The following is a 25,430-nucleotide window of genomic DNA, read 5'->3' on the forward strand; positions in this document are numbered from 1 at the left end:
TTCAAGCTGGTTTTAGAAAAGGCAGAGGAACCAGAGATCAAATTGCCAACATCTGCTGGATCATGGAAAAAGCAAGAGAGTTCCAGAAAAACATCTATTTCTGCTTTATTGACTGCCAAAGCCTTTGACTGTGTGGATCACAATAAACTGTGGAAAATTCTTCAAGAGATGGGGATACCAGACCACCTGACCTGCCTCTTGAGAAATCTGTATGTAGGTCAGGAAGCAACAGTTAGAACTGGATATGGAACAACAGACTGGTTCCAAAAAAGAAAAGGAGTACGTCAAGGCTGTATATTGTCACCCTGCTTATTTAACTTATATGCAGAGTGCATCATGAGAAACGCTGGACTGGAAGAAACACAAGCTGGAATCAAGATTGCCAGGAGAAAAATCAATAACCTCAGATATGCAGATGATACCACCCTTATGGCAGAAAGTGAAGAGGAACTAAAAAGCCTCTTGATGAAAGTGAAAGAGGAGAGTGAAAAAGTTAGCTTAAAGCTCAACATTCAGAAAACGAAGATCATGGCATCCGGTCCCTTCACTTCGTGAGAAATAGATGGGGAAACAGTGTCAGACTTTATTTTTCTGGGCTCCAAAATCACTGCAGATGGTGACTGCAGCCATGAAATTAAAAGATGCTTACTCCTTGGAAGGAAAGTTATGTCTAACCTAGATAGCATATTCAAAAACAGAGACATTACTTTGCCAACAAAGGTCCATCTAGTCAAGGCTATGGTTTTTCCTGTGGTCATGTATGGATGTGAGTGTTGGACTGTAAAGAAGGCTGAGCGCTGAAGAACTGATGCTTTTGAACTGTGGTGTTAGAGAAGACTCTTGAGAGTCCCTTGGACTGCAAGGAGATCCAACCAGTCCATTCTGAAGGAGATCAGCCCTGGGATTTCTTTGGAAGGAATGATGCTAAAGCTGAAACTCCAGTACTTTGGCCACCTCATGCGAAGAGTTGACTCATTGGAAAAGACTCTGATGCTGGGAGGGATTGGGGGCAGGAGGAGAAGGGGACAACAGAGGATGGGATGGCTGGATGGCATCACTGACTCAATGGATGTGAGTCTGAGTGAACTCCGGGAGTTGGTGATAGACAGGGAGGCCTGGCGTGCTGCGATTCATGGGGTCTCAAAGAGTCGGACACGACTGAGCGACTGAACTGAACCCTTTTTCCTTTCTGATACTCACATAATTTCAGTAGTTCTCTCTCCCAGTTTACTCATTTCTCTCCTGCCAACTTGAATCTAAAGCTGTTGAACCCCCATAGTGAGTTTTTCATTTCAGCCACTGTACTTTTCAGTTCTAGAGTTTTATTTGGTTCTTTTTATATCCTTATATTGATATTTGTTCATTCTCCTGGGGTTTTTTTGTCCATTAATTTCTTTAGCTCTTTGAGCATATCCAAGACAGTTGATTGAAAATATTTGCCTAGTAAGTCCAGTGTCTGGGTTTCCTTGGTGATGGTTTCTATAAATTTCTTTTTTCCCTATGAATGAACCATATTTTCTTTATTCTTTTTATACCTTGTGATTTTTTGGTTTAAAACTGGACGTTTTGACTATTATAACTTGTCACCCTGGGAATCAGATCCCCTTACCAGGGTTTGCTGTTGATTATTGAAGTCTGTGGCCATCATTTGTTTATTGAATTTTCCAAACTGTTTTTGTTAAGACTGTATGTTTGTGTGTGATCCTTAAATCTCTGTTCCATTATCACAGCAGTCAGTGACCTGATGGAGATTTCTTTAAATGCCTGGAGTGGAAAATCAGATAAAAACAGACTAAAACCCCACCTCTCCTGGTCTTTGCAGACACTGACCTGGGGGGCAATACTTCAGTGCTAAGCCAATTTTCCTAGAACTCTGCCTTAACCTTCACCTTCTGGCTGCATGAAGCCCAAAGTTTAGCTGAACATGCAAGCCTAAGGTCCTCTCAGGTCTTTTCTGAACCTTTATCTGTCCTTGGGCATGTATTTTTCATGCTGAATTTCCCCATACACCTGGTAGCCATCTAGAGTTCTTATTTCCCTGTGTGTCTTCCTCCTCAGTCTTCTCCTTTCCAGACTTTTAGATTTGCCTCCTGGTTGTTCGATTCATTGTTTCTTTATCTAGGCAGCCGCTGGTAATATATGTCTTTAAATGGTTTCAGTGAATGTTTTGAAAGCTGCTCCAGCTTGAGGGAAGCACAACAGGGTCAGCCTTAGCACAGATCCTTCAGGGAACCACCAAACAAGGCAGAATTCACAGCTACGATCTTTTGAGAACAAGGTGCATATTGCCATATTGCTTTCTCCTGGCACTAGCAAGCTATACCAGAAATGTGGACTGCTATCCCAATAGCCACCTCCAGGCTGTGGAATGAGACATGTTGGATAGGTAAGCAAAAATGCTGCAATGCTTTTTTTTTTTTGCAATGCTTTTTTACTGAAATTTTGCAGCTACTTTTTTCATTAAGCACACCACTGGTTGGACTCCATTGTAAAATTTTTATTAGATTCCAAAGTTCTCAAGAAGTTGATTCTGTCAGTTTTTGCCAGCTTAATGATAACTTCAGTGGAGGAGCTGATTCTTGGAGCTCTCTGCTCTGCCATTTCTGTGAAGTTACAGTATATTACTTTTTGAGAAACTGTCAATCTGTTTTCCACAGCAGCTGTACCACTTTACATTCCTACCAGAAATGTGAGGTTTAATTTTTTTCCACATCTTTCCAACACTTTTAAAATATATATATATATTTAAAAATTTTTTAAATCTATTTATTTTTGGCTGTGCTAGGCCTTCATTGCTGTGCATGGGCTTTCTCTAGTTGTGACAAGTGGGAGCTATTCTCTAGTCATGATGTGTGGGCTTCTCATTGCAGTAGCTTCTCTTTTACAGAGCGTTGGCTGTAAGGCACACAGGCTTCATTAGTTGTGGCACATGGGCTTAGTTACCTCATGGCACGTGGAATCTTCCCAGACCAGGGATCAAACCCTTGTTCCTTGCATTGGCAGGAGGATTCTTAACCATTGGACCTCCAACACTTGTTACTTTCTGTTTTTCTTTTTTAATTATAGCCATTCTAGTGAGTATGAAGTGGTATCCTTATTGTTTAGATTTGCATTTCTTTAATGACTAATGATGCCAAGCATCTCTTTATGTGCTTATCAGCCATTTGTGTATCTTCTTTGAAGAACTGTCCAAATCCTTAATTAGGACTGTTTTGCTTGTAACAGAAACTGAACTCACACTGCTTAAGAGAGAAAAAAAAAAAAAAAAAATGAATAGGTGGTAATTTGTGGTTTGGTAACTGGGAAACCAAGTCAGAGTTAGATCCAGGATGTCAGAGGTGTCATTGGGCCTCTTTGTTCCCCATTTCCTCCCCTCTGCTTAACTTCTCATTTTCTCTTCACTAAGGGGCAAGTTAAGCCCTGCAGTCTCAAGTTGCAATTGTTTTTACAGGCTTCTAAGTAGGAAATGAGACTGTATCTTTCCTTATAGCTCCAAAAAAAAATCTCAGGGAGGATGTTGATTCATGTGAATTGGGCTACATTTCTATCTTTAAACAACTACTGTGGCCAAGTGGATGAAGTATCCAGACCAAGCCCCGGTCATTAGCTCACCCTGGGAAGGCAGGGTCTACCTTACTGAGGAGTCTAGACTAAGTTGAATTAATGTGCACTAAGGAAAATGAGATTCTCCAAAAGAAATGCTTCTAAGTAGAAAATAAAACGTTCATTTAGTACCTTCTTTGTTTGTAGCCTTCTTCTTTGTGGCTTTTTATCAAAAGATGGGTGCTCAGGTTTTTATCTCCACTAAGATACTAGTAATTGCTGCCCTTTTTTTGGTGGTGAGGTGTGGGGTATAAGAGATTAGACATAAAGACCTTATAGCTCTACGTGTTCCGAAAGCTCAGGAGAAGAGGAGAAAGAACCCAATCATTTTGGAGTTGGGAAGAGGGTAGAACTTGGCTCCTGATTCTGTGAACTTGAACTTCATAGAGGAACTGAAAGACTTCTCTATAAAAAGGTAAGCATTTGCATTTATTGAAATTCATAAGATTAAACTGTTTTAGTCTTATCACAAAGTCTCATGACCTGAAAAGACTATTCTTGTGTATTATATATATAAAAAAAAATTTACCCCCAGACCTTAGCGAGAAGATGAGGAAGTTGCAGATAGTTTCCACCAAGGAGCACTGTCACCATCTATCAGATTTGTAAGTAAGCTGACCACCAAGTTTTACTCCTCTTCTCTGTTTCCAGCATATGGATACATTTTTCATGCTGCTGATTATTTGGAGGTCATTTTAAAATATACACTTTCAGATGAAATGCACATTCCCAAGTAATACTTGAGAAGCCAAATCCATCTTTGCATGGAAAACCATCATTTAAAGCTGTTATTGATTTCTTCACAAGCGTATGTTTTGGGCTTCCCTGGTGGCCCAGTGGTAAAGAATCCACCTGTGATGCAGGAGATGCAGGAGACATGAGTTCGATCCCTGGGTTGGGAAGACCCCCTAGAGGAGGGTATGGCAACCCACTCCAGTATTCTTGCCTGGGAATTCCCTTGGGCAGAGGAGCCTGGTGGGTTACAGTCCACAAGCATATGTTTGAAGGCAGCCATGGTGAAGGGTCAGGAAGTCCTTTCTGACAGTCTTGATTCTGAATTAGTCCAACTGATGCCACTGAGTCACAAAATGTAGTTCTCTCAGTTGCCCTAAGCAGCTAACCACAAGTAGCTAATACACAGTGCTCTCAACAGGTTCATCTGATGGCAAGTTGATGCTGGGAAACAAAGGAAAAATTGGACAGACTCTTGACAGCTTCATAAATAATGTTGATTATGCAGCAGCAATTATCTACAAGTGGGAGGATTAGTGTATTGTAAGAAAGTATTTCAGTTTTGTGTGTATGTTTCTATTTTTGTGGGGTTTTTTTGTTTGTTTTCACTTTTTGTTTATAAAAAGTACAGCTTTCTAGTTGGGAGGGGATATTCAAAACATGGAGTGAGAAAGCACAAGGGTTATGGGTAATAAAGGTTGAAAAACACAATGATAAAGAGATAAGACTGATTTTTCAATAATATACAGAACTGAGTGAAACCTTTTAAAGGAGTCATTGTAGATACAAATTTTGATAATGCCTTAAAAGTCACAAGCATATGACCATGTACTTGAACAAGTCTACAATAGTATAAAATGAGTGATTTATAGTTGTAATTAAAACTCATTGCAGCACTAACCTGACACATGATAACAACCATATCAGTAAGGTGCTTTACAGTTTATATAACACTTTCCTGCAGTCTCTCTTTTGCCATATATTTAATGATGGCATAATTGTGCTACCTGCTAATTTGACTTAATTAGTAAGTTCTTGTGAATAACTGTAATTAGAGGGACTGATTTACTGCCCAAGCAAATTTTTAGTTCTCTTTTTACTTTATTAGTTACCTAATATTTATAATTAGGATCAGTTTAAATCATATTCCATTTTGCATCATACATGCTGATCCTTATGTATATTAAGAAACAACTACTGATTCTCACTCCTTGACAGCTGAACTCCTCTTGCTCCAGGGCTTTTGTTATAACAAAACTTTCAACCCCTACCAGTCCACTGATAACTGTACATATCTCCCAGTGGTCCTCATCTACTCACACTAGAGGGATACTTGTGTGCAACATTTAACATTCATTCACCAAAAAATATTTATTGAGCACCATGTGCCAGAAATTGAGCAAGACACTGGAAGCATACATAGTCCTGGGTCCTGCCTTCCGAGGGTCACAGACTACTGGGGTAGACAGAGCCTAGATTGTGGCAGGAGAGGTGGGCAGGAAGTTGGCAGACCTATTTTTCCTCATTTGATTCAGCACTTAGGAAGGGAAAACATAGCTATCATAGGTTGCACTCCCTCTACCCCCAGCACAGGATGCTGTAGGAGGGGGTGCCTGGGGTGAATAGCCTGGTACTAAATAGGTGAGAGGGAGAGCTGAGGTTAGGCAGGAATTAGTGAGGTGAAGATATTGGAGAAGCAAGTTCCCAGAAAAGAGGTAGCATCTGCAAAGGCCCTAATGCAGGAAAGAACTTGGCAGATTAAGAAGCTTATTTAGTATAATTACAGAAATTGAGGCAACAGGAGAAATGGCTTAGAAGACTGGAAAGGTGGAGAATCCTAGAACCAAGTTGAAAATTTTATCTTGAGGGACTTCCTAGGTGGTCCAGTGGTTGAGAATCTGCCTGTCAGTGCAGGGGATACAAGTTTGATCCCTGGTCTAGGAAGATCCCACGTACTGCAGGGCAGCTGAGCCCACGCACCACAACTACTGAAGCCAGCATGCCTAGAGCCTGTGCTGTGCAACAGGAGAAGCCACCACAATGAAAAGCCTGTGCACCACAATGAAGATTCTCTCCCAACGCCACAACTACAGAAGCCCTGCACATAGCAACAGAGACCCAATACTGCCAAAACATACATTAATTAAAACAATACTTTATCTTGAAGGTGCTAAGAAGCCATGGAAAAGTTTTAATGACATTTCCCTGCCTCTTGTATCTCAACCCATTAGTTACCTGGATAGTCCCTCTTATCTTCAGGTACAGAGATGCTGTGCAGACAAGTGTAGTATCCTTTCAGACTGAAACACATGGATAGCTTGGCAGAAACCATACTTAGGAGCATCAGGTAGGAAAAGTATGAACTCAAGAGTCAGAATGCTTGAAGGTCTGTAATGTATAATGTTGAACACATTTCTTAACCTCTCCAAGCCACTTTCCTTTTCTGTACAGTTGGTAATGTAACATTGAAATCCATCACCATATTGTTAGATCAGAAATAACAAATACAGTGCCTGTGATTGCCATTCCATAGGTGTTAGCTGCCACTATTTTAGCAATGCTCCCTTGCTAACACAAATTTCAAACCCTCTTGGGGAATGGAATCACAAAATAATATATCATCAAATTGTGAAGAAACCTTAAAGATATCTGTATATGATGCTTGGATTCTTTCTGCAACATTGATGAACAGTTGGTTTGTTCTCCAGCATTACTTGTAACATCCAAAGACAGGAAGCTCACTACTGTCTGAAGCAGCCACTCCATGTTTGGCTCTATTAGCAGGTTCTTTTCTTGGACTGAATCCACATCTGCTTCCCTATGACTTCTGTTCAGGGGCCTCAGTAGCAGTTACACCTCTCCCCTGTGACAGTCCTCCAGGTGCTAGAGGTCATTATCTCCATTTACCACTCACCTAGAGTTGAAAAGCTTGTTTCTTCACCTAACAACAACAATAAAAGGGTCAATTAATCAAGAAAACAACAATTATACAACATATATATACCTAACATGGAGAAGGCAATGGGACCCCAATCCAGTACTCTTGCCTGGAAAATCCCATGGATGGAGGAGCCTGGTGGGCTGCAGTCCATGTGGTCGCTAAGAGTCGGACACGACTGAGCGACTTCACTTTCCCTTTTCACTTTCATGCATTGGAGAAGGAAATGGCAACCCACTCCAGTGTTCTTGCCTGGAGAATCCCAGGGATGGGGGAGCCTGTTGGGCTGCCGTCTCTGGGGTCGCACAGAGTCGGACATGACTGAAGCGACTTAGCAGCAGCAGCATATACCTAACAATACAACACAAAATGTTAATGGGAGATTTTAATCTTAGCTTACTCCTTGGAAGGAAAGTTATGACCAATCTGGATAGCATATTAAAAAGCAGAGACATTACTTTGATAACAAAGGTCCATCTAGTCAAGGTTATGGTTTTTCCAGTGGTCATGTATGGATGTGAGAGTTGGACTGTGAAGAAAGCTGAGCACTGAAGAATTGATGCTTTTGAACTGTGCTATTGGAGAAGACTCTTGAGAGTCCCTTGGACTGCAAGGAGATCCAACCAGTCCATCCTAAAGGAGATCAGTCCTGGGTGTTCTTTGGAAGGATGCTGAGGCTGAAACTCCAGTACTTTGGCCACCTCATGTGAAAAGTTGACTCATTGGAAAAGACCCTGATGCTGGGAGGGATTGGGGGCAGGAGGAGAAGGGGATGACAGAGGATGAGATGGCTGGATGGCATCACCAACTCGATGGACATGAGTTTGAGTAAACTCCCGGAGTTGGTAATGGACATGGAGTCCTGGTGTGCTGCAGTTCATGGGGTCGCAAGAGTCAGACATGACTGAGCAACTGAACTGACTGACTGACTGAGTAGTTGTTCAGTTGCTTAGTCATGTCCGACTCTGTGATCCCATGGACTGCAGCATGCTAGGCTTCCCTGTCCTTCACTATTTCCTGGAGTTTGCTCAAACTGATGTTCCATTGAGTCAGTGATGCCATCCAACCATCTCATCCTCTGTCGTCCCCTTCTCTTGCCTTCAATCTTTCCCAGCATCAAGGTCTTTTCCAGTGAGTCGGCCCTTCCCATCAGGTGGCCAAAGTATTGGACTTTCAGCTTCAGCATCAGTCCTTCCAATGAATATGCAAGATTGATTTCCTTTAGGATTGACTGGTTTGAGCGCCTTGCAGTCCAAGGGACTCTCAAGAGTTTTATCCAGTGCCACAGTTCAAAAGCATCAGTTCTTCAGCACTCAGCCTTCTTTGTGTTCCAACTCTCACATCTATACATGACTACTGGAAAAACCATAGCTTTGACTGTATGGACCTTTGTTGGCAAAGTAATGTCTCTGCTTTTTAATATGCTGTCTAGGTTGGTCATAGCTTTTCTTCCAAGGAGCAAGTGTCTTTTAATTTCATGGCGGCAGTCACCATCCACAGTGATTTTGGAGCCTAAGAAAGTCTGTCACTGTTTCCATTGTTTCCTCATCTATGCCATGAAGTGATAGGACCAGATGCCATGATCTTTGTTTTTTAAACGTTGAGTTTTAAGCTAGCCTTTTCACTCTCCTAGTAGTAGTGTACTAGTAATAATAACTATCATTTGCTGAACACCCCCACTAAACTTGGTACTATAGATACTCATAAGTAAGTCTCAACCTGTCAACTGAAGAAAGTTAGAAAAGTAAACAAGTATAAAACAATATTACAGATACTATGACAGGAATGTGCAGGAAAAAGCAGGGGGCAATTAGGGAAATAGTCATCTTGATAAAACCTGCCCTTAGATGGTATAAACTATACCCTCTCAGTTGAGTAGGTAATACTTAAACACTCAACTGGACTTATTTGTGGTATTTGTTAAAATATTTTAGAGGCTTTAGTCACACAAAGTATTCAAAACAACCACCGTCAGTAACTGCAAATGCATTCTTACAAGAGATGTTAATTTTCCCTGTTAATATTCTTTACAAAGACTCTTGGGTTAGAGTCAGAATAATGGAAGCCAGGCAAGGAAGAAGAGTGGAATACTGTGATTTGCTGTACCTGTACATGGATGGCAAATACTTGGAATATTTGAAAGTATTTGAAAGACTAGACTTGGCTAGTCTTTCATAAGCACTGAAATAGAAAAGATGAGGCATATTATGTTTGTTGTGGCCATTCAATATAGGAAGGCCACAGAAGATGGGGAGCAGTAAAGGACCTGCCCAGTTCAATGCTTGTTTCTTTGTGTGGAGCCCTATACTGGATGCCAGGATAAAGAAAACCCAACCAGGAGCCTGAGGCATGGGCACAAGGTGACCCAATGCAGGAAGAGGTAGGGAACCTTAGAAAAGGATTATTTGATGTGCCCTGGAAATTCTGAGGACAGATCCTTGGACTGATGAAGTTAGCCTTCCTAAAGGAGGCAGCATCTCCAGGAATAAAACAATGAAGTCCTCCCAAACTCCTAATGTGGGACTTTCTTCAGAGAGCCATAGAGTGCAAAAGGCAGTGAACCTCAAACTGCCTTTTTGAAGAAGAAACACATGAAAGAGGCAGAAACATGACAGTAAAATATCAGTGGAGAGTAATTTTTCAAGTTTATTGAAGAATCCTTTCAAGAAACATTTACAAAACTAAGGATCTTGACTATTCCCCCAAACAAGAAATGATGAGAAAGCATAGAAAAGTTTATTTCACATTGTGTAAGCCTTCCACCTTTAGAAGTCATTAAGGAGGATAAAACAAGTGTTGTTAGAAGCGGAAAATACTCACAGAGACAAGTGAGGAAACAGGAGTGTTGAATAGAAGTTGAGACACCAGTCGTATCCCCATTGCCCAGATGAGGGGACTGAAGTTCAGAGACATTCTCCAACTCCTAAGACACAAATAGGACTCCTTTTCCCTCAACAGGGCAGTTGCAGCCCAGTGATGGGTTTAGTACACATGCCCCCTTCAGCCTTTTCTGAACTGACTTGACAAAACAGAAGCATTTACTCCCCAAAACTCTAAATGATATTTCATTAGACTGTCTCCTCAGCTGGGGCCCTGGTGCAAAGTAATCTCTCTTCTGCCCCTCATTTGCTGAACTAATATTTTTTTTAAGTAGTTCCCTTCAGGCATTATTATTATTAAGGCATTATCCACATACCATAAATGTCACCCTTTTAAAGTGTACAAACCTATGGTCTTTAGTATATTCACAAGATATCACCACTGTCTAATGCCAGATTATTTTCATTTCCCTGTAAGTGAGGACCTGGTTCCTCACTAATAGATACTTCCAACTGTCCCTCCCCTAAACCCCTGGGAACAACTAATCTATTTTCTGTCTTTATGGATTTTCCTATTCTGGATGTTTCATATAAATGAAATCATACAATACATGGTGTTATGTGTCCAGCTTCTTAACAGTGTTTTTATGGTTCACTCATGTTGTAGCTTGAATTAGTACTTCATTTCTTTTTATGGCCAAAGAATAGTCTATCACAGATAGTCTATCATAGAGTGTGTTTTGTTTATCTATTCATCAGTTGATGGACTTTGGGTTTTTCTACCTTTTGGCTATTGTGAACAGCAGTTAGTCTAGTACTATGAATATTCATGTTCAAGTTTTTGTGTGGACAAATGCTTTTTGCGTTTGTGTAGTCAGTTGCCCCTAGGGCTGCAATTGCTGGGTCATATGGTAACTCTGAGTTTAACTTTTTGAAGAATTGCCTATTTTTCAAAGGGCTACACATTTTACATTCCCGTCAACATTGTATGAGGAGTCCAATTTTTGCCACATCCTCACTAACACTCATTTTTTTTAATGATAGCCATTTAGTAGGTCTAAAATAATATCTCCTTGTGGTACTGATTTTCATTTCCCTAATGACAAACGATGTAGAGTGTCATTTCATGTGTTGTTAACCTTTGTATATCTTCTTTGGAAAAAATGTCTATGCAAATTCTTTCCCAGTTTTTAATTGGGTTGTCTTTTTATTGTTAGGTCATCAGTTCAGTTCAGTCGCTCAGTCATGTCCCACTCTTTGCGACCCCATGAATTGCAGCACTCCAGGCCTCCCTGTCCATCACAAACTCCCGGAGTTCACTCAGACTCACGTCCATTGAGTCAGTGATGCCATCCAGCCATCTCATCCTCTGTCATCCTCCCACCCCCAATCCCTCCCAGCATCAGAGTCTTTTCCAATGAGTCAACTCTTCCCATAAGGTGGCCAAAGTACTGGAGTGTCAGCTTTAGCATCATTCCTTCCAAAGAAATCCCAGGGCTGATCTTCAGAATGGACTGGTTGGAGTCCAAGGGACTCTCAAGAGTCTTCTCTAACACCACAGTTCAAAAGCATCAATTCTTCAGTGCTCAGCTTTCTTCACAGTCCAACTCTCACATCCATACATGACCACTGGAAAAACCATAGCCTTGACTAGATGGACCTTTGTTGGCAAAGTAATGTCTCTGCTTTTGAATATGCTGTCTAGGTTGGTCATAACTTTCCTTCCAAGGAGTAAGTGTCTTTTAATTTCATGACTGCAATCAACATCTGCAGTGATTTTGGAGCCCCCCAAAATAAAGTCTGCCACTGTTTCCACTGTTTCCCCATCTATAAAAACCATGAAGTGATGGGACCAGATGCCATGATCTTCGTTTTCTGAATGTTGAGCTTTAAGCCAACTTTTTCACTCTCCTCTTTCACTTTCATCAAGAGGCTTTTTAGTTCTCTTCACTTTCTGCCATAAGGGTGGTATCATCTGCATAGCTGAGGTTATTGATATTTCTCCTGGCAATCTTGACTCCAGTGTGTGCTTCTTCCAGCCCAGTATTTCTCATGATGCACTCTGCATATAAGTTAAATAAGCAGGGTGACAATATACAGCCTTTACGTACTCCTTTTCCTATTTGGAACCAGTCTGTTAGGTCATAAAAGTCCTTTTTTTCTGATTACAAGATCCTTATCAGATATATGTTTGCAAATACTTTCTCTCATTTTATGGGTTTATATTTTTTTGAAATGTCCTTTGAAGCATTGCTGGACTACTTTTAACAAATATTAAAACATGTTAAAGTAAATTAGGAATATGTAATTGTTGTTTGAAATATACTTTTAAATTTAATAAGCATTATAATTTTCTGAGCAAACCATGTCTTGGGGCTTCCAAACTAAGAGTTTTGAATTCATTATGGGATCTATCATAATGATAGTTATCACTTAATAGCATTTAGGTGCCAGGTGCTGTTTGAGGACTTTGCACGTATTAACTTATGTAATTCTCACCACAATCCTATGAGGAAGAAATTTATTTCACTACTCATTGTACAGATAAGAATGGAGGCAGGTGCTCACTTTGGCAGCACAAACAGTAAAATTGGAACGATACAGAGAAGATTAGTATGGCCCCTGTGCAAGGATGACACGCAAATTGGAGAACCATTCCATATTTTTACAAATTGAAAGAGTAGCATTGAAACATTTATATTACTGTATGTAAACTTAGATAGCCAGTGGAAATTTGCTGGATGAGGCAGGGATTCAGATCCGGTGCTCCGTGATAGCTCAGAGGTATGGGATGGGGGTGGGAGGTTGTGGGGGGAGGTTCAAGAGGGAGGGGGCATGTGTATACCTACCCTACGGCTGATTCATAGTGATTTATGGCAGCAACCAACACAATATTGTATAGCAATTATCTTCCAGTTAAAAAAAAAAAAAAAGAATGGAGGCAGAGGAAAGTTAAGTAATTTGCCTTAAGGAAAGTTAAGTAAGTTGAGTAATTTGCTCAACAGAGATGAGCTCCGGATTCCGTTCTCAACCATCTGCTACTAGAGAGGCGAAATTAAACCATTTCAAAGAATGCCTAACTTCGGGGCAATAATAGTGTTTTCCTGGCGTCTACGCTGAGAAGGCAATGGCAGCCCACTCCAGTACTCTTGCCTGGAAAATCCCATGGTCGGAGGAGCCTGGTGGGCTGCAATCCATGGGGTCGCTAAGAATCGGACACAACTGAGCGACTTCACTTTTACTTTTCACTTTCATGCATTGGAGAAGGAGATGGCAACCGACTCCAGTATTCTTGCCTGGAGAATCCCAGGGACGGGGGAGCCTGTTGGGCTGCCGTCTCTGGGGTCTCACAGAGTCGGACACGACTGAAGCGACTTAGCAGCAGTAGCAGCAGCAACACTGTGAACAGTTTTCCCCTCTTTACCAACCAGAAACTATCGCCACCTTTCCAGGCGTCCTCATTACTCCGTCCCCTCCCAGTCTAGCCTCAGGGCCTTCTCTCCTGTCCACTGGTCCTAGACAGTAGTTGGAAGTAAAAGTCTCCTGCGTTCCCCAGGTGGAGTGGTCTAAATTTCTGCCGGCCGATTGGAACCAAGAAGCAGCAGATTCCGCCCTAAGAGGCTCGGGGCCAAGCCGTGGGCGGGGCCAGCAGAGGGGGCGGGAACTGAGCCAAGGCTGACTCGCCTCTACACTGTACGGCCCCTGCAGCTCAGAGCGGAGCCATGAGCTGGACCTGCCCGCGTTGTCAGCAACCCGTTTTCTTTGGTGAGGCCTGGGTGGAGAAAGGGGAGAAGACGGGGCAAGTGAGAGCTACTGGGTTCCCTGAGGATGCAAGGAGCTGGCGACCAGTTCCGGACCCTCTTTCCACCTGTGGGGCGCAGGGCACTCGGGCGGGATGGAGCTGGCCTCCCGGAGACACTCCCCCTCGCCTCTAGGAGCCAGGGTGGGCGGGAAGAAGAGGGGAAAGGAGGGCGCCTTCAGCTTGGCCTGGCTCCCCTCTGCCCGATTCCACCTTGTCCTCCACAGCAGAGAAAGTGAGCTCCCTGGGCAAGAACTGGCACCCATTCTGCCTGAAATGTGAGCACTGCCACAGCGTCCTGTCCCCAGGAGGGCATGCAGAGGTGAGGCCTGGCTAGTGCACACAGCTCTGTATCTGTTCATTATCCCTGAGATACCAGCCCCCCTGCCCCGTTTCAGTCCCATCTGCCCACCAAAGGCAGCCTCAGTAGCCAACTCCCAAGATCACCTACTCAATAGGCACCATATGAGCCAGGATGTGGGGAGCCTGAATTGTCCTGATAGATCCTGTGGCTTTTATGGGGTAGGGGAGGGAAGCAGCTGTGCTTCCTGACCTGCTCTTTCCCTTTTTCCCTGGCCACTGTGGCAATTCTGGCATGCCAGCTTACCCCTCACTCTTCCCATTCCCTCCAGCCCAGGCCAGTAGACAACCACACCTGGCAGCTGTCTTGGGGGAAAGCCTGTGGGGCACAGGAGAGGCCCTGTTGGGCCCTAAGCAGTCCTCTTCCCTCTGCTTGTACCTAGCACAACGGAAGGCCGTATTGCCACAAACCATGCTATGGGGCTCTCTTTGGACCCAGAGGTAAGTACCAGTTTGGAAAGGGCCAGGGAATAGCAGAACCCTCTGTGTGGCTGGGAGCTGGAGACTCAAGCTTGACCTCCCCTCTTCTCTCTGCAGGGGTGAACATTGGTGGTGTGGGCTCCTACCTCTACAAACCTCCCACTCCCACACCTGCCAGCATCACTCACCTTAGCCCCAGCAGCTTCAGCCCCCCCAGGCCCAGGACTGGCCTCCCTCAGGGCAAGAAAAGTAAGTGAGATTGGGCCCCAGCCAAGGAACTCCTCCTGACCCTTCCCCAGGATGGAACAGGAGGTGGGACCAGGTGGCAGTATTCCACCTAGTCCTCCGCTTCACATGCCTACAACTTGTTCACGGCAAAGTCTTCTCCGTGGCTCCTTTTCTGATATTTCCTCATGTCAGCTGCTGAGTAAGAGGTAAACTGGGCAGATGGCATTATCACCCCCACTTTACAGGTGAGGAAACTATGGTCTGTAGAGGGCAAGTGAACTTGTGCAGTCACACAGCTAATCAGAGGCAAAGCTGGCCTAGAACTCAGGCCTCTCCCAGTTCAGGGCCATGGAAGGAATAACCTAGTGTGAAGGGTCACTGAGATGGGTCGGCCCCTCACATTCTTTCATTTCTCTCTCTCCCTGTTCCTTCATCCCCTGAGTGGACAGTGACACTGTGCTCCCCAACACCTGACACCCCTGCCCTGGCCAGCTCCTGTATCAGCTCAGGTTTCCTGAGGATTGGGTTGCTGACAGAGTTGGGCTGGTGGGCACCTGAGGCCCTGGGAGGATGAGAAGGAAGCAGGTGGTCCCTCTTGCAGACAGGGATGAGGCAGGAGATGGAGTCAGAGGGGACTCAGCTCTGCCTGAGAAAAGCAGGCTCATGTCCATGTGGGTGGGAGGCTGTGGGATGAGCCTGGCTTTTGGAAGAGGACAGTGCCATATACAAGCCAGGGCTGATGGGCCCTGATTAGGCTTGGCTCCCACTTTAGCCCTAGCTGGGGGCCTCTTCCTCTTAAAGGCCCTCCCCACATGAAGACATTCACTGGGGAGACCTCGTTGTGCCCAGGCTGTGAGGAACCCGTCTATTTTGGTAAGTGACAACAGAAAGCTAGGGGAAGGCGGTGGTGCCAGGCAAGTGGGTCTTCCTGTTCTGTCCCTGGAACTACCACCTCTCCTCCACCAGCTGAGACGGTGATGTCTTTGGGCAGAAATTGGCACCGACCCTGTCTGAGGTGCCAGCGGTGCCGGAAGACCCTAACTGCTGGGAGTCACGCTGAGGTGAGCAGGGCAGGGGTGGGTGACTATGCTGGAGGGAGGCTGAAAAAGAGCCAAGCTGAGACGTCTCTCTTTTTCTCTGTGTCCCAGCATGACGGCGCCCCCTACTGCCACATTCCCTGCTATGGCTACCTGTTTGGCCCCAAAGGTGGGCAGCCCCACCCCAGACACTGGGCCTGAAGTATGGCATGTGGGTCTGTGTGGACAATTTCCCCTGTGGTCAAACACACTGCAGGCCCCTCCCAGTTCCCTTCAGCCTTCAGCCCAGCAACCCCCAACCCCAAGGCCCTTGGTGATGGGGTTCTCTCCTTCAGGTGTGAACATTGGTGATGTGGGCTGCTACATCTATGACCCCGTGGAGATAAAATCTAAATGAAATACTCACAGGAGAGGTCACACTAACCCGGGTCTTCCATCAACCCCTCCATGGTCCAATGGAAGCTACAGAATTTTCTAGTCCCATGAGAGTGGGAGAAGGTGGGATTCTGGCGGCCTGGGCCTAGGCTCCATGGTAGACCAGAGTCTAGACTTTCTCTGCCAACTCCTCCTTCTTCCATTCCTATCTGGTCAGAGGACACAGGCCACCTCACTTTAAGGGTAGCCTCTTGGTCTTTCCAATCGCTTGACCCAGCAAATTCTATAACTTCAAGGTACTCATAAAACATGTGTTTATTTTTGCTTCTCCAATAAAATGTTGGCTCCCATGCCTTCAATTCTTCTTTAGACATGAGGCCTAGACAGTGGGTTGCAGGGTGGGGAGTGTAGGGGTGAGGGGGTGCATTAGCCTGCAGAGTGCCTGGGAGGTAGCAAAGTCAGCCACAGGAACAAAGGGCTCTGTTCTCCTGGCTCCCTGGCTCTGGCACCAGGCAGCCCCAGCCCCACACAGTGGACAGCATGCCCACCAGCCCTACTGGTACCAGAAGTATCATAGGACAGTTATTTCTTTAGCACCATGTCTAGAAGAAGCACCTTAGCATCTCATTTGAGCATGAGAGGAGATAGATCCTGTGGTGAGGTCTGCTAAGAGGCTTCATTATCCATTTGAGAGATGACCAGAAAGGGAAAGTCACAAGCCCAAGGTCACCCAGAAGTCAGTAACAAAGCTGGGACCAGAACCCAGGGCCAGACTCAGTGGCTCTTCATCCAGGGCTTATCCCACAGCTCCAGGGGCACCTGTATTTACAAAATCCTCCCAGCCATGAGAGGGGCGCTAGACTTCTCCAGCAGCCCACTGCATTCTGGGAAGCTGCTGTGTTACTGGAGGCCAAATAGTCAGGCTGGATGAGAACAGAGAGAGCAACTGCAGCCCCAGGCAGGGGGCTTGCTGCCCCCAGCCCCAGTCCCAGGGCCTGCCCTTCTGTTCTCTTAGCCCCTGCTGCAGAACTTCTGTAGAGGGCCTGCCCTCAATACCACTCAGTCCTGGACCTGCTTCATGGGCATCTCTTCCTCCTGAAGACTGGATGGGGCACTGGGGAGGAAGGAGTCATGAGCAATGGTGGGGTTTAGCCTCTCAGCCAACCACCCCAGCCTGCCCCTGAGGGCTGGCCTGGGGCTCCCCCCAGCTCTTGACATGCAAACACATGCACTCCCACAAGTGACTCCCACACATGCCTGACACATCCCTGACATGTAGGCGTACCTGAGTGTGTGTACACATCCTCTTCTTCCTGGACACACACACAGGTATGGACTCATGGACACTTTTATACACACCTCAGGTCATGCTCCCAGGCACACTCGCATACATGACTGGATACACATGTGCTGACATGGCTCCCTCTCTGAATCTTATCTAAGATGTCAGGGACCTGGGCACCCATACCCACATGCACGTGCTCACACAGAGACAGTCCTGTGCACACACCTCTTCCTCTCCACATCTTGGATGGTCTCTGGCAACTGTGCCTGCTTTGTCTCTGGTAGCAGGAGGGCAGTGCAGGCAGCCAGCAGGGCGATCCCCCCATAAGCGAGCTTGGGCAATGACAGCCATACTCCATCCAGCAAGGCTGCCAGTGGGGCCAAAGACCCCCCTAGCCGGCCCACCAGTGCAGTCAACCCCATCCCCGTCTGTCTGTTCAGAAAAAGGACGGAGGAGAGGGCTGGTACCTGAAATTACTTGCAGTCATGCCTCACGGGGCTCCCCTTCTGGGCTGGCAGGCCCTGTTGCCCCCTTCTCCCCAGACAGCTACGAATACTGGGGATTCTTTCAGGTGGTCTTCCCACCCACCACCCGCCCAAGCCCAGGGGCCCCCAAGCCAGCACCCACAGGAGGATGGGCTCCTGTTCTGATAGTACCAATCAGGTACTGCAGAAGGAAAATAAAGAAGTCATTAGAAAGAGGATGGGGAGAGGATGGTGTGAAAGGAAGAGGTCAGCAGCTGGAACAGACTGCTGTGCTAGAGAAGACAGAGGGCTTTCTGAACATGCCCAGCTGTCTGCCCACCTCCTCTCCACCTGTCAATAGCTACCTGAAAGAAGAGCCTTATGTCCAGAGACAACCCCCCAAGGGCAGCTCTGCTTAGGCTGTGGTGAGTAGGATGGGATGGGTTGGACAGATGGGGCCTTTTGCGACTGTTTTCTTTTAAAGGAGCCCCAGAGAAGTTGTCTAACTTTGCTCAGGTTCACTTTGTAAAGATTAAATGCCCCACCTCTTCCCAGATTTAGACAAACTCAGACGGTTCAGATTAGGTCTGTAAGGAATGGATGACAGGGACCGGGGTACAGTGTACGTGTCTAGGATGTTAGTAAGAGATGTGACTAACAAGCCCTCCCTCCAGGTGGCTTGTCTGGGACCCCTCACCTGAGGACGGTAGGGTACAACTCCGACGTGAACAGGTAGGCAGTGGTGAAGGCAGCTTCAGAAAAAGCTTTCCCCATCACCGCCAGGGCAGTGCTCCAGGACTTCATCTCTGGAGGGAAAGGGGTTCAGGCAGTGAGCCGGCCTTGCGGGATAACCGAGGTTCTCCCAGGATAGGAGGTGCAGTCTCGGGAGAGGGCGGGACTTAACTGGCCTTGAGTCGGGGCTTCCGGGATGGGATGGGGCGGGTTCTCGGCCAGGGGGCGGGGCCTACGGGAATGGGCGGGGCTCACCGGGGGACACCAGTATCCTGAGGCCCACCGCGAGCGCGGCGCCAAGCAGCGTTCCCGCCATCGTGAGGCGGCGTCCCGCGTGGCGCACCGACAGATAGACCAGCAGCTTGGAGGGCAGCTCCACGGCCCCGAACACCAGCTGTGTCAGGTACACGTTCAGGCCTAGTCCTGACAAGTCCAGGCTCACGCCGTAGTAAGAGAAGTTCACTCCAAACCTGAGGGGGTCGCGATGCCGCTCAGGGTCCTCCTTCGCGCCCCATTGTCCTCTCAGGAGCCTTAGGCCTTTCAGAGGGACCATCTCTCCCCACCTTCGGAGCCCACTGCCCATGACCTTCCCAGTCCCCATAATCTCTTCTGGTGGCCCAAACGCCTTTACCTAATCTTCACAACAACCCCGTGAGATAGGAACTAATAGCGTCCTGTCGTACAGCAGAAGCACTGAGGCTCAGGGTGCTAAGTGACCTACCTGCCCAAGGGCTTACAGTAAGGAAGCAGCAGAGCTTGCATTTGACCCACATATCTCTGACGCCGGCTCCATCCTGACCTTCCAGAGTCCAATCCCTCCAGAAGCTGACCCTCCCAACACCCGCAGTTACAGTTTCACTTGTCCCGTGTCCTCTCACACTCAGCACCAGCTGGAGCCCGCCCCTCCCCCACCCCGCCTGGCCCAGGTCAGGCTCCCTCACCACACCACCATGCAGCACAGTGAGATGTATCGCAGCCGTGGTGTCCGGAACAGGTCTAAATACGAGGGTCTTCGGACCATCCGCTCCGCGGCAGCTACTTTGTTCAGGGCCTGGTGGGAGAGGAGGAGGGTTTGTGATGCCAGAGTTGGCTGTGAGGCCTGAGCAAGGTACCTTGTTCTCCCTGGATCTCTGTCCTCTGCTGCAGTAGGTGGGGAGGGGATGCCGGTGGGAGCTGAGTAGGGTGGGCCCTGAGCAAAGGGTGTGGCCCACCAGGGCCAGTAGGACATCCTGAAGAGTTTGGGATGTTCTACGGGGGTCCAGGAGCTTTTCTTGCACAGTGTGGACCCCAGGAAGGGGACCCTTGACACAACCTGCTGACCCCCACGCTCACACACAAACATGCACTTGCACACAAGCACATCATGCATTCACTCTCACCTCCCGGCTCAGGCTGTCCTCACCCACAGGCGGCCCATTGAGCCTGGCACAGCGGAGCAGGTACCTGTGGGCCTCTTCCACACGGCCCTGGGTCAGAAGCCAGCGGGCAGATTCAGGCACCCACCTGGGGGACAGGAGGAGGCCCTTCAGTCAGAGTCACCGCCCTAAGCCACATCTCCCTCCTGGGCACACCTGTCCGCCTCCAGGCTCTTCCCCACACAGTACCCTCAGCCTGGAACATGTTCCCTTCCCAAGCCCTCCTCATCTGATGAACTATTCATCCGTTAAGGCCCAATTTCATAGCCACCTCTGCGCACTCTTCTTTGCCCAGGTCTAAGTACCCCACAGCCTGGAATTCCCTGCTCTGCTCAAATGAATTGGTCTCACTCCCAAAACCTCAGCCCCCAGCACTAGCTATCACTTCTCCCACAGGTGACCAGGAGGGCATAGGATGAAAGAGAGACAGATACACAGACATACCCAGAGGGATCATCCAAAACCAGTTCATTTGGGGGAGGCAGTGAAATGGCCACCTCATCCAGCCTCTCACCCTCCTGTCTGGACTCCTGTGCTGGCTTTGCCCCCAGCCCCACTCGTCCTGGGCACCAGCCTGTTTGTGCTTCACTCTATCTCTCCATCCCCATCCCCCCTGTCGCTCTGTCTGTGCCTCTGAATCTGCCTTTCAGTCCTGGTCTCACTATCTCTCAGTGGTTCTGCCCCTGTCATTCCATCTCTATCTATATTTTGTTCTCTCTTTCTCTGCTTAACATGCCTGATGCCATCCTCTTTATACCGATGTTTGTCTCTCTTTCTCTCTCTTGGTCACTGACTATTTCTCTTCATCTCTCAGTTTCTCTTTCAAATCTCGTCCATGCGTGTGTGTTTAGTCGCTCGGCTGTGTCTGACTCTTTGCAACCCCACGGACTGTAGCCCACCAGGCTCCTCTGTACATGGGATTCTCCAGGCAAGAATACTGGAGTGGGCTGCCATTTCCTCCTCCAGGGAATCTTCCTGACCCAGGGAGCAAACCCGTGTCTCCTGCATTGGCAGGCAGATTCTTTACCTCTGAGACACCTGGTAAGTGATTCATTCTGTCTCTGGCTTCTGTATCTCCCACTCCCCAACTGCCCACAAGTCTCACCAGAGGGTAAGGATGCCTGGGACACAAGGCAGGGTGACAGTCAGCAGGAGCCACCGCCAATCCCGTATCAGGTAGCCGATCAGTGCCAACAGCATCACACCCCCTGTCCAGAAGGTGCTGCTCAGGACACCTGCCACGGTCCGGTGTCTCACGTCCAGCCACTCCAGTTCTGGGCCAGGGCAGGGGTTGGAGGCAGGAAGACAGTTAGCAAGGGCCAGATGGGCTCAGTCTCACCTTTGACTGCTGCTTCCTTCCTGTCCTCTAGGTCCTATCCATTCTTTGCGTGCCTTACCCAGTGGCATCACAATGATGGTGAAGCCAGCCAAAGCCATGCCAGTGAGGGTTCGAGTGATGGCAAACATGATGTAGCTGACCGAGGCTGCAGACGCCAGGCCCAGCACCAGGGAGCTCACATAGGCCACCAGCAGCAGGCGGCGCCGCCCAAACCTGCACAGGGGTCACGCAGGGTCAGCACCCTGTAGACGGGAAGTCCCATACCACAGTTAGTGGAAGAGGGTTCCCCACCCCACTCCGTATTGGCCCCTCTACCTCACCCCACCTGTCAGACAGGTATCCATAGACCACGGCCCCCACCAGCACACCGGCGAAGAAGAAGGTGGAAATGGCTTTGTTCAGGCCTTTCTGCTCACACACAAGGTCCCACTGCAGGAATAGGCAGGGAGGGGCCTCCTATGGGCATAGGCCCCTTCCAGCTGGTACCAATCCCTCTTCTCCCAGACCCTGGCGCTTTCTGAGGTCAACTGTGCCATCCTGGTACCTCCATGTAAGATAATAAGTCCCCAACTATTCCCTCCAGCTTGGGGGTGGAAAGCTTTGCCCCCCACTGCAGTCCTGCAACCTCAGTTTTTTCCCATGGAAGGCCTTGACTATGACGACAAGAGTTCTGCTCCTTCCCAGACAGACTGTCCCCCACCTCCTCCTCCATCCTCCAGATGAATTATATAAATCCTAGACCTGGGGCCTGGAAAAAAAAAGGGAGAGAAGGAGTCTTCTATTGTTTTTCCACCTTTTAGAACAGAAAAACCCTTCTCAAATCTCTGCCCCAGCTCCCTGGAGCCAACTTACCCCTCCCTTACCCTAATCACTTCCCAAGTGGTAATAGCAGTTCTCACACAGGGCCTTTACCACAAGCCAGGAACTAAACTCAGTGCTTTAAAGTTATAGACCCCATCTACAGATTGGTAAATGGAGACTCTCAAAGGTAAAGTAATGTATCTAATGCCCACATGGTAATCACCCAAGGCAATGGCAGACCCATTCACTCACATGTCCCCCAACCTCCCAGCTCGGGTACCTCGGTTGCAATGGTGGAGGAGAATTCCGAGTGGTTGTACTCCCAGCCCTGAGGACAGGGCACTGTGGAGGGCTCGCCCTCTGGTTGCTCCCCAGAGTTCTGCCCCTCTCCCCACAACGTGCTGTTGGGGAGGGCCTGCGGATGGGTGAAGCGGAGGCAGGCGCTGAGCCTGCCGTCAGGTTCCCGGGGCAGGTGGGCCTCCAGCCATGCATCCTCGTTGCTGAAGTTGTCCGGGGCCCCAGGCAGGGCACAGCGGTGGGCCGGCACAGCAGCCAGGAAGATGGGCAGGAGGAAGTGCATGGGCAGCAGCACCCGGGGCAGGGCCAGCAGGGCCACATTCCGCAGCTGGAAGGGCCCAAAGCCGCCCACCTTGTCTAGCAGCTCCTCGAATCCCATGCTGCTTACCCACCAACCTTCTCCTGCGCCGACTCCCTCTACAGTGCCCAGCACAGCTCAAACCACCCACCACTTGAACCCTTGGACTCTGGAGGCGGGAGAGACAGACTGATGAGCAGAGAGCCTTCAGTCAGAATCCAGCCCTCAGGGGCTGGCCCAGGATGGGGCCCTCCCAGGCCACCCAGGTCTCCAGGGATCCCTGCCTGTCTGGCTTAGTTCGCCGGGGGAGGAGGGGAAGAGGCGGGAGGGGCTGCCATCCACTCAGAAGTCACTGACATTGTGGCTCTGTGACTTACATATTGGTGCTCAAGGGTCTCCAGGGATCCCTGCCTGTCTGGCTTAGTTCGCCGGGGGAGGAGGGGAAGAGGCGGGAGGGGCTGCCATCCACTCAGAAGTCACTGACATTGTGGCTCTGTGACTTACATATTGGTGCTCAAGGACCAAGTGGGGTAACCTTGAGCTGCCAGGGGGTAGCTGGGTGTGTGGGAGATGAGGCCCTAGCCCCTTGGTGAGCAGTGCTTCCAAGGGTCCCTAAAAGGAGAAGTCCCCTGGAGCACAGTGCCAGCTCTCCCTGGATGCCCTTTGTCCTATGAAGCCTTAGTTCATCTGTGTCTATTTGTAGCCACAGCCTGGCCGGCAGCTCGGGATGCAAGACCGAGATCTAGGTCCTAACCAGGTGAAGGGTTCTTCCGGCTGAGAACCCTTCCTGTACACAGGAAGGGAACACAAGGCCTTCCTGTACTCCTACCTGGAGAGTATGTCCCAGGCAGAAACACACCTGAAACCGCACCAGACAGTCTGGCTGACCTGGGGATCCCAGACCCATCACCCTTTCATTTTTTCACTCAGGGTCTCTTCCCATACACACAGTCCCATCTGCCTGCCCTCTGACTCTATTTCAGGAGCTTCCCAGATTACCCCGTGGTGGTAGGGAAGGAAGGAGTTTGCCAGGGTCCTAGCATAGTTGCCTGCAGTGAATGCCTAAGACTCAGAATTTGTCTGATCTCCCCACTCAGTTCTCATTCATGGCCCTTGCCACGAAAGCACAGTGGAAGCCAGCAATGTCAGACTCATTCTGATCAGATTCTACCAGGTTGGCAAAGCTGGGAGATTGTCACATCATATTCCAAGGGCTCTAGATTTCTAAGCAAATAAGCTTCTCAAGGGCTTAAGCTAAAAAAAAAAATTTTTTTTTAATCTTTCATTTAATCTAGCCCCCACTTTGAATAGATAGGGAAAACAATTTGGGAGGCTGAGAACACCTCTGGCTGGGGTCACCAGCCACTGACTCAGCAGCAGAGAGAAGACCTGGACCCCTGACTCTGGCCCCAGTCTTTAACCCAAGCTGCTGAGCTGGAAATGGTCCAGTCTGAGCTAGGCTGGACTTCCTGAGAAAGCTCTGGGGAAAGAGGTACATTGTTGATATGGTGTGTGTTACTGGTGATGCTAGTAGACTTGGGAGTGATTTGGTGGTGATGATGGGAAGTGATAGTAGTATTAACAAGAGCTGTTGAGTCTCTAATGCAACCTCAGCATTTTGTAAGGTAGAAAGATGCCTCTGCCACAGTCCCTGCCCTCAGTGAACATGCAATCTGGCAGGAGGGTTAAAACAAGTGATACAAGCCCCTCCCACTGGCTCCAGTCTCATCCCTCTCAAACCGCCCCCACCCCCTACCCCAACCCACCCCCTCCCCTGCCCCGACACACCCACTGGAATGAACATTTTAAAACACAGATCGGACAGGGTAATGTCTGTTTAAAACCCTTTATCAGAGACTTCCCTGGTGGTCCAATGGCTAAGACTCCATGTTCCCAATGAAGGGAGTCCGAGTTTGATCCCTGGTCAGGGAACTAGATTCCATATGCTACAGCTAAGATCCCACAACATGCAACTAAGGGCTCACACGCCACAGCTTAAAGATCCTGTGTGTTACAACTAAGACCTGACATAAATAAATAAACAAATATTAAGGAAATAATCACAGTAGCCAAAAGGTAGAGGCAGCCCAAAGTGTATCAGTTGATGAATGGATAAAGAAAATGTGGTCTATCCCTACAACAGACTATCATTCAGCCTTAAAAAGGAATGAAGTACTGATAAGATCTAAACACGGGTGAGAACCCTGGAAATGTGCTGTGTAAGGAAGGCAGTCACAAAGAGCCACATATGGTGAAATTCCAATGATATGAAATGTCCAAAATAGGCAAATGATACAGACACAGAAGATAGACTAGTGGTTGCCTCGGGCTTGAGGGGTTGGGGAGAAATGGGAGTGACTGTTGAGAAGTATGGCGTTTCTTTCTGGGGCTGATGGAAATATTCTAACTTTGATTGTGATGACTGGTTGTGCAATTCTATGATATACTAAAAACAAGGAAGATCTGTGTTTTAAGATGTTGGGTGTAA

General features: G+C 47.8%; 2 protein-coding genes and 1 non-coding gene across 5 annotated transcripts; 2 read left to right on the forward strand and 1 right to left on the reverse strand.

The window, feature by feature from the left end:
- The first annotated feature begins 12,652 nt into the window (after positions 1–12,652).
- On the forward strand, positions 12,653–12,759 carry LOC138985135 (U6 spliceosomal RNA). Its single transcript, XR_011462394.1, has one exon. It is a non-coding gene; the product is annotated as a U6 spliceosomal RNA (small nuclear RNA).
- A 1,012-nt stretch (positions 12,760–13,771) lies between these two features.
- Positions 13,772–17,901, forward strand: CRIP3 (cysteine rich protein 3). Of its 2 annotated transcripts, XM_005900107.3 has the most exons (8): positions 13,772–13,857; positions 14,119–14,213; positions 14,635–14,692; positions 14,789–14,920; positions 15,701–15,772; positions 15,866–15,960; positions 16,048–16,105; positions 16,272–17,086. In XM_005900107.3, the coding sequence occupies exons 1-8, from the start codon at positions 13,815–13,817 to the stop codon at positions 16,331–16,333; spliced, it is 615 nt and encodes a 204-aa protein (XP_005900169.1). In that variant the 5' UTR covers positions 13,772–13,814; the 3' UTR covers positions 16,334–17,086. The 2 variants fall into 2 exon arrangements, with proteins under 2 accessions (XP_005900169.1, XP_070216865.1); XM_070360764.1 differs by lacking the exon at positions 16,048–16,105 and having other exon boundaries at positions 16,272–17,901.
- SLC22A7 (solute carrier family 22 member 7) lies at positions 17,297–23,023 on the reverse strand. 2 transcript variants are annotated; one of them, XM_005900106.2, is made up of 10 exons: positions 22,628–23,023; positions 21,872–21,975; positions 21,605–21,759; positions 21,313–21,481; positions 20,172–20,295; positions 19,734–19,843; positions 19,048–19,262; positions 18,758–18,866; positions 17,822–18,028; positions 17,297–17,425 (listed from the first exon to the last, which is right to left on the reverse strand). In XM_005900106.2, exons 1-10 carry the CDS (start codon positions 23,021–23,023, stop codon positions 17,371–17,373), a joined length of 1,644 nt encoding a protein of 547 aa, XP_005900168.1. In that variant the 3' UTR covers positions 17,297–17,370. The 2 variants fall into 2 exon arrangements, with proteins under 2 accessions (XP_005900168.1, XP_005900167.1); XM_005900105.3 differs by having other exon boundaries at positions 21,872–21,999.
- Positions 23,024–25,430: the final 2,407 nt, after the last annotated feature.

This window comes from Bos mutus, chromosome 23 (assembly GCF_027580195.1).
Source record: "Bos mutus isolate GX-2022 chromosome 23, NWIPB_WYAK_1.1, whole genome shotgun sequence".
Taxonomy (NCBI): Eukaryota; Metazoa; Chordata; class Mammalia; order Artiodactyla; family Bovidae; genus Bos; species Bos mutus.